Source organism: Pleurodeles waltl, chromosome 4_1, assembly GCF_031143425.1.
Source record: "Pleurodeles waltl isolate 20211129_DDA chromosome 4_1, aPleWal1.hap1.20221129, whole genome shotgun sequence".
NCBI lineage: Eukaryota > Metazoa > Chordata > Amphibia > Caudata > Salamandridae > Pleurodeles > Pleurodeles waltl.
In genome coordinates, this window is record NC_090442.1 from 833,198,162 (window position 1) to 833,215,742 (window position 17,581).

Below are 17,581 nucleotides of genomic sequence, written 5' to 3' on the forward strand. Positions count from 1 at the left end.
CTAGCAACGGAAAGAATTCCAAGAAAGCAATGCTCCTACCCTGACCGAGCCATTGTGTGGGCCATAGCTCGCACACCAGCGCCCATCCCAAAAAATGCCAAGCCAACAGCCCCAGCAGCGTCTGAAAAGATCTGCACCTGCCACACTGTCTCTTCATTTCGGAAAGCCATGGAAACCCCATTGAACTGTGTCAAGAAGATGTCCCAATTTGTGATGTCCTCCTGTAGGCCAATTGTCAACCTTATCCTGTGATGCGGGAGCGATGCCCCTGACATTGCTAAACCCATGCGCCTGCAAAAGGTCCTTCCGCCACGCACCACGTGGCATGCAAAATTCAAGTATCCTAGTAGTTGTTGTGCCACTTTGAGTTCAATTTTGCGCCTCAACCTAACCTCCCTAAATAAGACAGCAGCTCCCCCACCTTTTCCACCGGTAACAGAGCCATGAAGGCTGTCGTGTCTAATTCAATCCCCAAGAATGTCAACACACAACTGGGTCCCTCCGTTTTCTCTGGTGCCAGAGGTACTCCGAAATCCTGGGCCAACTGTTCAAACATCCTAAGAGCACTGCCACACGAGCCTGACTGTGTTGTTCCCACAAAAAGAAAGTCATCCAGGTAGTGTGACACCGTCCGGTGACCACTCCGTTGCACAAAAACCCACTGCAAAAAAGTGATGAAAGCTTCAAAAAGGGCACACGAGATCGCACACCCCATAGGAAGGACTCTATCTACATATATCGCCCTCCCATTTGCATTCCTAACAAAGCGAAATCCTCCGGGTGGATCGGGAGTAAACAAAAAGCTGCTTTGATATCACACTTTGGTGTCCTCTGGTGCGATGAAATCATTCACTGATTCCCCTTCGGGCCAAGACAAATGGTGTATAAGCCTAAACTCTCCTTTGTTCTTTTTTGGCACAACTCCCAATGGTGAAATTATTAAGTTCTCCAATGGCCACCCGTGAAAGGGGCCCGCAATCCTCCCTTCCCCTACCTCCTTCCGCACTTTCTCCAACACTACCTCTGGCATGACTTTAGCTGACTGCAGGTTCTCCGCCCATCTCCTTCGCCTCGGACCCTGGTAACCTACTCGAAACCCTTCTCTAAACCCCCACTCCAATTTTAGCGATGTGTCCGTGTCAGGGTACACGTGCAGCCAGTGCAATAATGCCTCAAGTCTAATTGGAGTAGGTGCCCTTTGGTGTAGTAGCGCCTTGGCACCCTCTACCCCTTGCCGCTCTCCACTGTTCTGCAGGACTATTGAGCGCGAAACACTGCGTGACAGGATGTTTTCCACCACATTTGTAACACTCATGCTTGAACCTGCAAGGGTGCCGTAAGCAAAATCCCTTATTGAAATTCCAGCAAGCTCCCGATATGACTCCCTGTGTTTTCTGAGGTACGCCCGCCCCTCCCTGAGCGGGACGCTGCTGAAAAGGCTTGAACACTACAGGGAGACCACTTGCAGTATGTGTTGATGCCGCCGAGTGTGACGATGCCATCCATTGCATCCACAACTCGGAGTCCACATCTCCCCATGGTTTCTCTGGATTGATGCTAACTCTGACTCGGAACTCCTCGTCGTAATTTAACCAGGCAAACCCCCCAAAATGTAGCTGAGCTTTCCTAATCATATCCATGTATTTAAACATGGCAATTGCCTGTCAAGGAATCTCTCACAATATATGCTGGCATATATGAGAAAAGCCGAAGTCCAGTTATCCATCGTAATCGGAACTCTGGGCCTCCGTACCAGTTCCCATTCTTCCTCCTTGGAGCCCTCTTTAGCCTGTATATCCCTATGCAAAAGCTTGAACACATCGACATACTCGTGTCTCCAAATTCTCGCCTTTGTCTTTTCGGCCACGTGAGACCCTAACGGCATCGCGAGCCCCATGTAAGGCAACCTCTTCTTGTGTCCCGCCAAAGCTTTGTCCTCATCCGCCTTGCTACCTTCCCCCCGCTACCCTCCCCCTTCCTTTATTGCCTCCACTGTATCATTCCCTTTACCTGCTCCGCTCGCCACGTTGTTACCTGTTTCCAAACGAGTGTGCACTGAATCTTCCCCAACCCCAACTGACTTATACCTTCTTGGACTCCCATCATTCTCCTTTACCTTGGATCGCCCGAGCCGTCGCTCCAACGTCCGTTGCGGTCCTGCCTCTGCTGCCTCCTTTACGTGACTCCGCATGTCCTTGCCCCGCCGTAGGCACCTGTAATACAGAAACGGCAGAGGGGGTTGCGACGCTCTTGCGCCCTTTTCCCCTCCCTTGTACTCCGCTCACCTCTTTTTCCTGAATCTCGCCTTCCTCCCACTCATCCAGTTTGTCTTCATAATCCAGCTCAAGCTCAACTTCTTCATCCATTCCCATACCTTCATTTATTCCACACACTTCCTCCATGCCGTATTCGGCCCCCGCATTAGGCCTCCTCTGGCGCAAACCAGCCGTATCCTTCTTGCGTTCCCACTGGGTAGAGAAAGCAGCCGGGGACCCCTCTATCGCTTCTGACCAACGTCCAGGGGCCGTTGTGCGCCCCACTGGCTTCGCCACCTTTCTGCCCGCCTCTGCTGCAGGCATCGCCTCTCTCCGCCACGACTGGCCGTGTGTGCCAGGCGCCACCCGCTTGCTGCCAGACCCCCCGGCCGCACTGGCCTCCTGCTCTAATTCCTGTCCCTCCTGTGGTATCCATACCCAGCTGCCTTTCTCTGGCCAAGGGCCTTCATCTGGGCAACCTCCTGCCTCGCCAGCCTTTCTCTTCCCCTTCTTGGACCTGCCTTCCGCCTCACCTCTTGCCATACATAACTGTTCCCACCTACGCTCTGTCTCTTCCACTAACTGTCTTTGTTCCAATATGCGTGCCTCAATGTCTACCGTCGCCCAATCCGCAAATGTTTGGCGGCCTGGCCCCTTCTTGTGTTGTGATGGGCCCATGCTCCCATCATGGCCCTCTGGTCTCAACTTGCTTGAGGGGCCCGCTGTGCCAACTGCACTTCCTGTGGCTGCCCCTGCATTGTCTGTCTTCTGTGCCTGGGCTGCCCTGTCCCCCACACTATCTGGCGTGTCCTGGGTGGCCCCTGCCGTTACTTGCCTACACTTGCCTGCCTTCCCTGATTTCGCTAACCTCTGCACAGCGTGACGGATGCTGGCGCCGAGAGAGGCCTGCCCCTCCCCACCCTCCCCTTTTAAACCTACCATACGTCCCTCCCCGGCCCAGCAAGCCCACCCATCCTCTCCCAGGCCGTCTACATCCGGCCCGAGAGCTCCCGTAGATAGATTGGACTGCGTCCAGCTATCAACTGGGCCCTATTGTCACAATAATATACTGTGAGGAGAGGACATTGAGAGGGTTAAATCCCCAATTGATGGTTTTCTTGGCTGTTATCGTATAACTAACTGTAGGCAGGATTTGCTGCCAGTCAAGCAGTAAACATTCGAAGTTTTCAGAGAAAGCTGCTCTTTTCTCTGCACGCTCTCTTGAAAGCTAACAAAAATGTCTAATTGCGGTGTTAATCGCCGGGGTGCAGCAGTGTTGGGGCTGACAAACGCCTCAGCTGCGCATCCGCTTTGACTCCAGCCCGCCCGTCATCCACTTCACGTGCAGAGAGCTACCGCACACCCGCGTTTAACCCTTAATTATCTACACTCATGTCGGGCAATTATTCCGAATTAACCCCGCTTTCGTGCACTCGACATGGAGCAACATGCGCTTGAGTTTTAGTGCACTGCTGTGTACATATGTTCAAGCTCAGAGGAAGGCTGCGCGGTTCCAAAATACTATAACACGTTGGCATCCTGCCAGGGTTGCTGGATCTGCAATGTGTTTGCCCTCGACAGACGACTTTATGGTTGACAGATTTCGTTCTTGGCAATTGCCCCAGGGGAAACACGGTGTGCTTTGTTAGTGCTGAGACTGCTCAGCAGGCCTGTATGTTCCCTTTGTGCGAGGGAACATTGGTGAAGGGGTGGGCGAAGAGGGCACCTCTCCGTTTCTAAGTGCGCACGTTATTTATGAGTTCACATATTTGGGGCAAACTGGAGTTTGATAGCACGATACTCAATTTCAAACGAAATGGGTCAATGAGACTGGTCAAGGGTGAAACTGGTGCCCTCGGGTGAGAGAACCGCCCCACGTGAGGTGTGCAGTTGCAAGTAGGTGTCCTACAGCTGAAGAGAGAGAAGCACGGGTGGGAGCATGCGTGTGTATAGCATACACTCAATAGTGACATAACGGGGTGTGGATGTATGCAAGAGTGAGGCTTGCACGCATTGAGGCTTCGAGGAGATGTGCGGTTGGCGCAATATGTGAGTAAGACACCCAAAGGCAGTAGAATATGCGCTGTGTGGCGGCATGCAGGTGTGCAGCGCACCCCCAATGAGGCTGGCACGAGGTGTGCCTGCACGGAGGTGCGAAACCCATACTTGTGAGAGTGACACGTGATGTAGGTGGTTATATGTGGGTGTGAGACCCGCTCCCAAAGAGGGTGACACGAGGTGTGAGGTTTTTTTTTGCCGTTTTTTAATAGCGCAAACTCGACCCGAAGGTGTTGGAGGCTGTACACGAGCACATTTTACATTACCCAATGTCACATTCGTTTTTTAAGGGGGAGAGGGGTGTTAAATGATGTCCCAGACGCCATTTCGAATGAAATGGATCATTGAGACTGGTCGAAGATGAGAAGATGGTGCCCTCGGGTGAGAGACGCACACGAGGTGAGGTGTGTAGTTGCAAGTAGGTGTGCGTCATACACCTGCCGAGGGAGACGTACGGGGTGTGGGCGCATGCATGTGTATAGCACCCACAAAGTTGACGTAAGAGCGTGTTGGTGCATGCTAGTGTAAGACACACGCCCAATAAGGGTGGCACGAGGTTTGCTGTTGAAGTAATGTGTGACAAACACATCACAGGCAAGCGGTGTATGAGCTGTGCGATAGCACCCGGGTGTGAAACTCACACCCATAGAGGGTGGCACGGCAGGTGTGTGCTTGCATAGAGGTGTGGCATCCCCACTTGGAAGAGTCACACGTGAAGTGGGTGGTTCTATGTTGGTGCGAGATCCACCACTGTGAGGGTGGCACATGAGGTGCACGCAGGTGTGAGACTTGTGAAGGTGATACTGAAGGTGCGTAATGTAGGCAGCTCCAAAGAGAGCATATTCGTTCCAGGCGAAAGGAACGAGCAGAAAAAAAAGAGAAAAACCACCAGCTGCGCCCGACCCCACACCTTCCCCGTGCCCCCAGCACCTGCCCCGGAGTGGCGGGGAGCGAGCCCCGCACTCAGAAGCGAACTGCGGTTAATTGGGCACGTGGAGTGAATGGGCGCCTTATCCGGCTGGCCCCCGCCTCTGCCCGCACCGCCTCTCTCTGAGGTTGACATTTGCCACGTGTGTTGGCGTGGGCTCCGGGGCTGCAGCTGGCGGGGCCGCCTCCTTCCGCCGGGTGTCACTGCGGGGTGGGTGAGGGAGGGGTTTATAAAGCGAGAAGGAGGTGATGCGAGGCGATCCTGTCAGTGACTGGGCAGAGGGCTAGCCTGAGAGGAGGCGGCTGGAACTCCCCCGGGAGAGGCGAGGAGCAGGCTGTGCGGTGGCACAGGGCGGGCACCAGACGGTGGCACACAGCTGTGCGCTCTGCATCTTCTGCCCGACTCGGGGTGCTTGAGGGTGGTTTTCCCTCTGCTCTGGGCAGTGTGTCTGGTGGTCTCCGCCCAGGATTTATCATTGGCTCTCTGCTCTGGACAGTGTGTCTCCGGTGGTCTCTGCTCAGGGTTTGAGCCACCACTGTTCCGGGCAGTGCGCTTTGCTGGTCTCTGGTCAGTATTTGAGCCGCCACTCTCTGCTCCGGCAGGGTGTCTCTTGTGGTCTCTGCTCAGGGTTTGGGCCACCACTCTCTGCTCCGGGCAGGGTGTCTCTGCTCAGGGTTTGGGCCACCACTCTCAGCTCCGGGCAGGGCGCGTCTGGCTGGACCCGGGCACGGTTTCACCGCCGATGAAAGGATGCTGGAGGGGGGCTGCAAGGTAGTGAAGGAGGGACTGCTGGAGAAGCGCAGCGACGGCCTGCTGCAGCTGTGGAAGAAGAAGCGCTGCCTGCTGACCGAGGAAGGGCTGCTGCTGGTGCCACCCAAGCTGCCCGAGCCCCCGCCTCAAGGCGCCGAGCAGGCGCCGCCCCGCGTCAAACAGCTACACTTCTCGCACATGAAGACGGTGGACTGCGTGGAGCGCAAGGGCAAGTACGTGTACTTCACGGTGGTGATGTCCGGCGGCCGCGAGGTGGACTTCCGCGGGCCCCAGGACCAGGGCTGGAACGCCGAGATCACGCTGCAGATGGTGCAGTACAAGAACCGGCAGGCCATCCTGGCCGTCAGGTCCACCCGCCACAAGCAGCAGCACCTGGCCCAGCAGCAGCCGCCGGCGCCTGCGGGTCCGCCTCAGCAGCAGCCTCAGCAGCTCCCGCCGCCGCAGAGACCACTGCACCGCGCCCGCAGCGCCTCCAGCTCCGCGTAGCCCCCAGGGGGCGCCCGCCGAGCGCAGGTAAGAGGCTCACTCCAGACCGTGGCGCGCAGAGAGCAGCGGCATATAGCGCTAAAGAGCGTCTGGAGCGCTGTGCATGGAGAGAGAGAGGGTGGCAGGCGCACATAGTGCCAGCGTAGACAACCAAGCTGTCAGCTGTTCGCCAGTAGCGCTGTTCAGGAAGGGTGAGATGACACACACCGCCAGAAGGCACCTATAGCGCCGCAAGGGAGAGGGAAGGAGCATAGGCATTCCACGCCAGGGACCGTTCGCCTACTAATAGGGGAAGCTCACTACTGCGGTCACCAGTAATATTGTACAGGAAGAGGGGCACAGACACCCAACACTATACAGAGAAAGAAATAGGCGCATAGCGCTGGGGCGTGTCTGCTGGGGCCAGGACAGGGCCACGCTGCTACCTGCTTAGCGCTTAGAGGACCAATGACAAATAGGGCGCCTTAAGCGCTGGACACAGTTAGTGCCGCACAGGCACTTTGTGTCAACGGGTGAAAAGCGAGCTCACGACTGCTCGACTGTAACGCTGTGGAGAAAGGGTGCAATGTCATATACTGCTAGAAGCCCCCATAGCGCAGCCCGGGGATGGGGGGAGGGCAGAGACCTTTTGATGCCAGGGAATGCCCGCCCAGCTGCACAGGAAGAGGAGGCATAGAAACCAAGCACTGTACAGAGAGACAGGAGGTGCCCGCTGAGCACAGGACCGCGCAGCCGAGGGTTACGTAGGAGAATGTCACAAACTAACACGGTGGGCCGAGTCTGCTCTCACTATGAGCCCTGCACGAGTCCAATTTGAAAATATTTGGCATGTAAATCGTGCAACAGGCATAATGTTAGAAGATGACAGTGTGTTTACAAAATTAAGAAAAGTGCATTGCTTCAATACGAGGAGAGGAATCCCGTCACCTTAGTACAGCAGATTGATTGAGGAGGGAGAGTTTTTAAACATGAACCTAGAAACATTCATAACCCCTGACCTCTGGCCTGTGTTTCTGAGATTCTTATTATACTTGGAGGAACATTTGAATCTGTTAAATCAACCACACTAGAGGTTTTTGTACAGCGCGCGTCCTATAGTCGCATATCTGAAGCTGCTGCCATATGTGACAATGAACAAAAATTGAGGCCAGGCCATGTACAGTATTTGCCTAGAATTACACAATTTGGTCAAGAAGAGAAGCCTGGCTTGAGCCTAGATTTTCCATTTTCAAGCTGTGCAATTTGGTCACTAGATGGGTGTTTAATTTTGATATTAAAGGTTGATTAATGCTTCTCCCTTAACTCTTGGATAAAATTAAAGCGCAATGGTAGGCACATCTTGCCATTCAGAACAGACACAGACTATGTTACACTTTTTTCAGCATTCGAAGATTTGCTGGGAATCACAGGATACCGAACCAGGCCGAGACTGGAGTCTTGTTCCCTATGTTGCATGGGCAGCAGCTGCGGCCACCAGGCCACATGGCCTCCATTACATTTTGGCTCGTTTTCGGCTCGAGGTCGCAAGAGGACATCGAACTAGCAGTGCCAGGCATCTGTCTCAAAACTGGCGTGAGGTTTCCATGGCTCGCCCACCTATAATCTTACCGTAGCTTTCACCGAGCGCAGACGAGAGGCCGCCAGCCTGTAGCGCCGGGCACAGAGGGGCGAAGACCCATAGCCGCACAGGGCGTCTTTAGCGCCCTACGGAGAGATATGGGGTAAGATGCTCTTAGCACCAAGCTGGTTGGGAGCCGGGGGTCACGATACAAGTGCTATGAAGCGCTTTTATGTTGACACGAAGAGGGTCGAAGAAACATAGCGCCAGTGGGCAACTATACAAGTGTAGAGAGACAGGCACACACATTAAGCGCTTTGGCGCCCCGGCGAGGTCAGGAAAAGAGCCCTTTTCAAAGGGCATCACAAAGAGCAGACAGCGGGTAATGGCGGGGGCCTCACGTCCCCGGATGGCACACCGTGGTGCTCGTTAGAGCAGGGTATTGCAGAGCTGTCTCCTGGATGCTCACTTTGCCGTCTCAGCTTCTGCCGGTCCCCCGAGACCACCGTTGTCACGTGACTTGGGGTCTGACAGTTAAACCAGAAACGGACGTTATATCAGACGATGGCGATCCCAGAGGTGAGGGGCCCAGTGGAGCTTTTGAGGCTGGTGCAGCGGAACTGCTCCGAGCTGGGACCCTCGCAATAGCGAGACCAGACGTCCCGGATTTCCCCACACAGTCCCGGTTTTTAGAGGACTGTCCCGGTGTCCCGACGCTTCTCTTACTTTTTAACAAATGTCGGGGTTTTGGGGACAAAGGTTAAATTATTACATATATGTCGGGGTTTTGGGGACAAAGGTCAGATTATCTTGGGAAGCATACATTGAAGGTATGCTCTACTTTAACAGACGCCTACAGAGTATGCAATAATTAAAGTAATTTATCTGTCACTGTCAGGCAACACAGTCCCCTGTCTGCTCCAAGCAGAGAGAGGGGGGGGGGGCAGAGAGAAGTGGGTGGGGGTGGGTTGGGGGTGGAGGGTGGGAGGTCAAGCCATAGCTAATTTTATATGTATAGTCTTGTAAATGTATGTGTGTGTGTGTGTATATATATATATATACACACATGTATAGGCACACATTCACAATATATATATATATATATATATATATATATATAAAACACACATGTATAGGCACACATTCACAAAGCTACGCAAAAAAGGGACATGCCAGATATAAAAGTGTGTAAAGTCGTTAGTCCTTTTATGTCTCATCTATCCTGGCTTTTACTCCTCAAAATCTGGTCACCTTACCTCGCAACCAGGAGTGAGACTCGCATTCGGTAAAGGGGCCTATGCCCCCGTGTGTGAGAGACACTGCCAGTGAAGAAGTCTGATACACAGTGTGTGAAATTCATTTCCAGTGAAGAAGTCTGTGCCCCATTGTGAGACTCACTCACATTGAAGCAGTCTGTTCCCCAGAATGACCCTCGCAAACAGTGAAGGAGTGCATGTCCCAGTGTGGGAAACTGACTCCCAATGAAGGAGTTTGTGCCCCAATGTGTAAGACTCACTCCCAGTGAAGGAGTTTAGGGCCATGTGTACCAACACATTTTCCCATAGACATGGAACGGGTAAATCCCTTTGATACACCTGGCCCTTAGTCCCCAGCGTGAGACTCACTCCTAGTGAAGGAGTCTGGGAGCCAGCGTGAGACTCATTCTTCGTAGTGGAGCCTGATCCCCAGTGCCTGACTCTCACTGACAGTGAAGGGGTCTGAGGCACAGTGTTGTGACACTCGCTCCCTGTGAAGGAGTCTGTGCCCCAGTGTATGAGACTCACTGCCAGTGAAGGACTCTGAGACACAGTGTGTGTGACTCACTCCCAGTGAAGGACCTTGGGCCCCAGTGTGTGAGGCGCAGCCACAGTGAAGGGCTCCATGCCACAATGGGGGAGATTCGCTTCTGGTGAAGGGCCTTGGGCCTCAATGTGTAGGTCACACTCCAAAGAGTGGTCTGAATTGTGAAAACCTGGGGTGTGTGATTTTTTTCTTAGGATGAGCGTTGGCTATACTCTATACATGGACCCACTTGCGATGTTGCTGTGTTTACTTCTCTGGTGCGAAAACCAAACGGGGGCTTCTGTTCTCGTTGGCGTGTTTTCCGGTCCACTGGTGTTACCCCGCTTGCAAGGAGTGCGCTCCAGGCGGCCGAGGCTCGTTCTTAGGACATTTAAATGTTGTTATTGCCAGGTACACCCGACGACCATCCAGTGCTTAGAAAACCGGATAGTGCTACTGTCCATGTGCATACCCGGTCACTTACATGGTAAACATCATTATCCCTTCTTTCAGCCCCCATTTGTTACCTACACTAGAATAAATAAATAGAATGTGTCTCCCATAGATAAACTATTCACATTTCTACCATGGATGTGTTTATATCGAAGGAAGGTGCTCTTGAAGGGTGGTCTCATTACACTCACCGAACATGCACGTCTTCTTGGGAGGAGAACTGAAGGCTTGCTTGGGAGCGGAGTACCACCGAAGCGCAGGCGGTGAAGTGTGACTTGTTGGGAGGGTGCGAAGTAGTCCAGTGACGGTGACATTCTCCAAATGAGGTGAGTCCAGAGCTGTCGGGCGTTTTTTCCCCTCAGCTTGTGGATAAACATGAAAATAAATATGAAGCATGCCCCTCTTCTCGAAAACCAAAGAACAGCTAAAACGGTGCGCTTGAAAGTCTTTGACTTCGGCATTCACTTCCTCGGGCAAGAAATGGACCACATGGAGTCTGAGTTATTGAGCCTGTTGTCATGAACTGTGACCCCGGCCTAGGGCCGCGGTCCTTCCGGGACCCAGCCTCACTCGGTTTTTCCGGGGCCCAGCCTTCACGGTTTTCCCTAGACCCAGCCTCACACGGTTCTCCCAGGGCCCAGCCTTCGCGGTTCTCCCTAGGTCCAACGTCACACGGTTCTCCCGGGGTCCAACCTTCGTGGTTCTCCCGAGGGCCAGCCTCACACAGTAATCCTGGGGCTCAGCCTCACACGGTTCTCCCTAGGCCCAGCCCCACTCGGTTCTTCCGGGGCCCAGCCTCACACAGTTCTCCCTAGGCCCAGCCTAACTCGGTTCTTCTGGGGCCAAACCTCACACGGTTCTCCCTAGGCCCAGCCTAACTCGGTTCTTCCGGGGCCCAGCCTCACACGGTTCTTCCGGGGCCCAGCCTCCCTCTGTTCTTCCAGGGCCCATCCTCACACGGTTTTCCCTAGACCCATCCTCACACGGTTCTTTCAGGGCCCAGCCTTCGCGGTTCTCCCGAGGCCTAGCCTCAGACGGTTCTGCTGGAGCCCAGCCTTCATGGTTCTCCCTAGGTCCAATGTCACACGGTTCTCCCTAGACCCAGCCTCACACGGATCTCGCAGGGCCCAGCCTTCACTGTTCTCCCTAGGTCCAACGTCACACGGTTCTCCCCCGGGGTCCAGCCTTCGTGATTCTCCCGAGGGCCAGCCTCACACGGTTCTCCCTAGGTCCAGCCTCACTCAGTTCTCTTGGTGCCCAGCCTCACAGGGTTCTCCCTAGGCCCAGCCTCACTCAGTTCTCTTGGTGCCCAGCCTCACACGGTTCTCCCTAGGCCCAGCCTCGCTCGGTTCTTCTGGGGCCAAGCCTCACACGGTTCTTCCGGGGCCCATCCTCACACATTTCTCCCGGGGCCCAGCCTTCGCGGTTCTCTCTAGACCCAGCCTCACACGGTTCTCCCTGGGCCCAGCCTCACACATTTTTCCCGGGGCCCAGCCTTCGCGGTTCTCTCTAGACCCAGCCTCACACGGTTCTCCCAGGGCCAAGCCTCACACGGTTCTCCCGAGGTCCAGCCTCACGGGGTTCAGCCTAAACGCAACCAGCCTGACCCCGGGGTTGACCAGGTTTCCAGGAATAAAGGCAATTACAGGATATCATCTCTCCAGGAAGCAAGTACCGCTCGTTGGCTCCCCACTTGGCAGCACAGAGCTGCTCTTACTGGAATATTTTATTAATGGGATGAAGTAACAGCAGGCTTTGTTTCCCTGGGTAAAAACCTAGCTGCTCTTGTAAATTGTGCCAATTGTGCCCTGAAAACTGCTTCTCAAATGAGGCCTTTAACCATTCTGGGGACTTAATGTTTACATCTGTGAAGTTCACCAGTGCACACAACAACACCTAAACCTTCCGTGTGCTGTCCAGCCGTTCTGCTAAGGATGCAACAGCTCTCCTCGGCGTGCCGCGTGTCAGAAGGCAAGCAGGTTTTGTTTTTGACTTCTCGCGTTTGCTGTTTTTGACTCCTTTTGGAGCAATATTTTAACTTGCTGGCTTTCTGGAGGTTTGCGTTTCCTCCTCACTGCTGCCTGTCAATCAATCAATCAGAATTTATAAAACGCGGCTAATCACCGGATAGAGCATGGGTACTCACAAACATTTAATAAGGGACCAACAGGTTTGGTCTGTGATGTGAGCCATTCATGCAAGCAGGTTGGCAATCAGGGAGGGGATTGGAGAGGTGCTGGTAAGGTGGGTGTATGCAGGGCTTTGAAGCAAAGCATATACATCCAGTGTCAGAATTTCACAATGTGAAACCAGAACACCTGGTATTAACCCCAGCTTCCCCACTTTAAAAATTGTGTGATCCTAGGCAATTGTTTAATTTCACTTTCCCTTCCTTTTCTTCACTATCATTTATAAAAGGACATCACACTACATGACTTCTGGATGTGCATTGTACAAAAACTTTAAATGAATTATAATGTTTTACATGTATAGTTGAAACCCAGCCCAAAGAGTGTACTTAACAACTGACTTGCATTTTTGTTCACTATTGACATTGCTGTCTGGGTGGAGGAAAGAATGAATGTTTGTAAATTCATGTTTGACACTATTGCTTTAAAAAAATACTTCTCTGCAATGATGTAATGTGATGTACTAAGGTAAAAAGGTTCTGCGTGCTAATGAAATGCACTTTTTGAAGAACTCTTGTCACATTTTAACTCTTTTACTGCAGGATGTCTTACAGAATAAAGGTGCTTCTAAACTTAGGTGGTGCAGGATAACCTAGTAACTTCTGTTCCTTAACTTCAATTAACATTTAAGTAAAGGCTTGCCTGTTTATTTAACTTCTTTCTCAATGTTAGTGATGAATCGAGAAAACAGAGGCCCAGGACAGCTGTATCCAGGGCATGCAGGTTCTGGAGCAGGCCCGGCTCTAGGATTTTTTGTTTGAGTGGGCCGTAAAGAAGCATGGGCGAGCCATGAAAATGATTGGGTACTGACTAAATAAACAATCTATTTAATGAGCTGATATTTAAAGTATTGGCATCTTTCGGCTTTTGACTTTTTTAACACAATACTCATCATTCAAGGAGCTACATTTTTTACTTTCGCTGATGTGCTTTGGAAAAGGGGAGGGAAGCTGCTTGTCAGATCTTTAAGATGCTGAACGTTGACTGCAGCATGCTTCTCCTGCTCATGTGCAGCAGCAGACATGTTTCTGCTGCCGCACAGGGCCACTTTTCAGCTTTTCATGTTTTTAAAAATCTTTACCAGCATTTTACTTCGCAAAGCATTGAAGTTTAAAAATACGATCAGGTTAGATGAGAATCTTAATTCAGTTTCCAGAATATCCGTGCTGTCATTTGTGCATCATAGCAGCCTCTAAACTCTGCTGACTTCACACCTCTCCCCAGGCCTGAAAATGTCCAATCTCATTGTTGTTAATCATTGAAGTAAACGATAAGAGAGAGTCCATGGGGATGCACACCCCGCCGAAACACTAAGGCGAAAAACTTGTGTTTTTCAGTTCTAGATGGCCTTGGGTGGCACATCACAATGATTGGTTTTGAGCCCAATTGTACTTGACATCCAGGACCATAAGCTGACATTGGCAACTTTTTTCATTTGTGCCTTTAACCTTCACAAATTATGTGTAAATGTTCCTGCCAAGAACATTAGCATGTGAAAGCAGACTGCAGAAACATCTGGGAATACAAATATCATCATTTAGAATAAGTTGGCAGGGTGGTGGCTGCCATATCTGCTACCTTTCGCGTGCTCACCTCGTTTAGAGTGGTAGGGACGTTAGTTTTACCAAAGGCGGAACCACCACAGGCTCCACCCTTGGAAAAACTGTGGTACAGAGCTCTCATAGCTCCCAGCACTGGAAATGGCATTGGAGGTGGCCACTGTAATTTAGGGTAGGCACTCCAATGTCATCCCCTGTTTACTGATTTCAGTGCAATGTCTAAAACCGGGATCCCAGCCAAAGCAACTGAGATCAGAATAACACACTCATCTAAAACATAAGTCCGAATTGTTACTCTTGTTGCATTGTCCTAGCATTCCCTCCGCACAAACTAAACGGAAGACACCTAACCCTGAAACTAAACCGAATAAGTATCTGAACTGCATTTCTTCATTTAAATAAATGGCACGAGGAGGTCAAATACTTAATTTACATTTTGTACTGTGCTTCTACATTATTTTAGCTAAAATATTTTGAATGAATAGCTGGTTATAAAAGTGTTAAACTTTATTTCTAGCGATTTGCACCAGTTGTGAAATGTTAGAGGGCAAGATTCTTCTTTTTTAATGTGGGCTCTTTCTTTTCTCAGGTGGAATTGCAATTATGATCCCTCTTGATCGGTTGGGAATCCAACAAGTCCCTGTCTCCGGTGGATCAAAGCCCGGGAACTCTTGGATAGCACTGTGGCAAATGCATTTTAAAACACTTCAAAGCCAGCTTTTTGCTTGCGGACTCACGTCTCGCTGCCAAAAAGGAAGAGGCACGATTTCAAGTTTGGAAGACTTTTATGGTTACTTTCGGACCCGTTTAAAAATAAAAAGTATACGATAATTTGGCAACGTGACCCTGCTACAAGATGACATTCCATAACTTCTATTTTGTTGACTTGTAAGTCACACTCTACTTACTATTTTTGTTCCCTTTTGTGTTTTTTTTCCAAAGTAGGTAAAGCAATTTACAGAGGGAAGAAAGATACCGAAAATATTATGGACTCCCTTAAGTTGGAAAACTTTCAGAAATAACAACTTTTCCTCATGTGGACAAAAGGGTATAGCAAATCCCTCCTGTTTTAAGATAACCGCAGATATATGATTCCAATTTCATGGAGGCGTAGCTAATGCCGCTGCTGACATCAGAAGGACTAAAGAGGCCGCATTCAGTGTTGGCTGAGGCACATGACTCACACTGTTAAATCCATTTCCCCGCAGCATGTCTGATGCAAGAATGACCCAGTGTACTGTAACGCAATTTGCCACTTGCAAAAGAAGATGACAGACTGTGACAAATCTGATTTGGGTCTAAATTAGTTCAGCGTGTTGTCTCCTCATGTGAGGAGTACCAACATGGCATTGTTAAAGTGATGATGGATGTCCAACTATCGTCTTTTCCTTTTTTTTCCACTTCTAGACTCATTATTGTAGGCTTTTAAAAACTTTTTCCAAAATCTCCTGAAAGTTGATACTTGCAATGACATCTTGAGAAGGTTGGTTGCTTTTGAAAGAAAGTTGAAAGAAGAAGACATAGAACTTATCACTTTATGCTTTGAGGGTCATTTTTTTTTGGTGCATCTTATTTTTAACTTTGAGGGAAAAAACATAGCATTATATACGCCTGACATATGTTGTAATTGTGAACTTTCTGACAGCAAGTGAGTTGGAATGTTGTCTAAATGGCGAGATTTAGTCATGTTTGAGTTGGGTTCTATGAAACTGTGAAATCTTCAAAAATGATCCCTAGATTTTGAGGTTAGTGGAAGACCACCTGCCCCTTTGATTGTATCAATTGCAATCTGTACTCTTAATGCTCCAGGCTGTGCTTGGTTTGCGGTTTTGAAGGAATAAATCATAGCCCTGTTCATAATAAATCATATTTCTCACATGGCTACAGTCCAAAAGCTTTTGCATGAGGAGAGGGCTAACGTACAGTGTGGCGTTAGCTACTGCTAGGCACCTATTGAGAAAAAAATCCAGATAGGCCTCGGTGCCATTGCTGTCAAAGTTGTGTACATGTGATGCTATGACATTCACATGCTATGACTCAACACATTCACATGATCTACATATGTAGCATATGTAGTTCTACTCAGTGAAGAATTTACAAATATGTAATTAGTTAAGTATTATATAAGCCCAAAGATGAGTCGAAATGGCTGCTTCAGAACATTGTGTGGTTTTCACCGCAGCACATGCTTAACATTGAAGTGATCATATGATGTGATTATCTATGATTAATGATCTTCCTGTGTTTTGTACCCCATTAGTATAGGCTATAGAAAGCGGGGTAAAGGAAATGCACAAACCTGTGCTCTTTTATTTACGTTTTGGTGGCTTTAAAGTTCAGTTTTGCATAATTGTGAGGTGCCAGGTAAGCAGAGCCTGACATCATTACTTGCTCAGTGGGAATTGGTCCAAAATCTAGGCCTTGTAGGAGCACACAGTCCAAAGGTGAACCTGCCCTCCATGTCCTCTCTGGTGGTTTTTCACTGTCCAACAGTCTGAAGACAATATTATAAAAACTGCCCAACTGCTCGTCCCTAGTGTTACAACTTAAAGGAGGGTTAATGTAAATGCGTTATTTTCTGATCCATCACAGAGTGTCGGGCTGCGTATGAGTTTGTAATGGCCCGCACATGAAGAATGAAACCATTGATCAAAATAGTCTTAGTTGGTAAATAAACAAGAGAAGAGTCTTACAGTAGCCCCATTTCTACATTTGTTACTGGTGTAGTAGTACCTGCCTCTATCTTCATATAATGCGCCTCAAAGCACACTTGCAGTAAAAGAAATGACCCCGATGGCGGGCAGCTTTATTGTTCCAATCACTTTATTGAGACACAACACCCGTTTATCATTAAGGCGGTACATATTACCGTTGCACCCAACTTATAGCGCATATGAATCAATCTCATAGCTGCCGGTCAACTTTCCTCTGTTTAATAAGAGAGGATTAAAAACGTCTTGTAATTATTTTGCTGAAAACGTTAGGTCAAGCTATCGATATATTTGTTGCTTTTGGCCTTGCAATGCATTTGCTTGGTTAACTCTTGTTTTTTTGTCTCTGTCTTGACTTAGTGTTACAAAAGCGATTTTACAGATATTTTGCCTCCATGTCAAAATAATGTTTCTCAAAGAAATTTGTTTAGAAAATTCAAAATTGCATTCACAAAGGAGTCCCAGTGTTCTGGTGGAAGAAACTAATGTAAAGGTGGGATCCAATGTGGATGAAGGCCACCAGAGTCCACACTGACGTTCTCTGACTGGGACTGTTGTGTAGCATAGCTTATTGAATAACAAATGTTATATCTGTTACTTCTTAAAGAGGCTCTACCTCTTCAGGATCATTGTATGCAAATGCCGGCTTCAGAGAAGTATCAAATGCTTTCTGCCATACAATGTATTGTGAGCGACAATTATGTTGTTGTAATGTAAATAATTCCCATAAATGATTTCTGAGAGATGTGATTTATTTTTCATATTTTCAAAATGCAATCCATTTCAAATAAAGAGGCACCTAAAATACCTATGGTATTTAAAGAGAGTTTG

The 17,581-nt window shown here is 49.7% G+C and overlaps 1 protein-coding gene across 1 annotated transcript; it reads left to right on the forward strand.

Moving 5' to 3' along the window:
• Positions 1-5,475: 5,475 nt before the first annotated feature.
• On the forward strand, positions 5,476-17,576 carry PHLDA1 (pleckstrin homology like domain family A member 1). The gene is made up of 2 exons (XM_069229581.1): positions 5,476-6,525; positions 14,629-17,576. Exon 1 carries the CDS (start codon positions 5,992-5,994, stop codon positions 6,496-6,498), a length of 507 nt encoding a protein of 168 aa, XP_069085682.1. The 5' UTR covers positions 5,476-5,991; the 3' UTR covers positions 6,499-6,525; positions 14,629-17,576.
• The last annotated feature ends 5 nt before the right edge of the window (positions 17,577-17,581 follow it).

What these genes read in the sequence shown, in the direction of transcription:
- PHLDA1 (XM_069229581.1), top strand. Translation starts at nt 5,992, where the DNA reads ATGCTGGAGGGGGGCTGCAAGGTAGTGAAGGAGGGACTGCTGGAGAAG.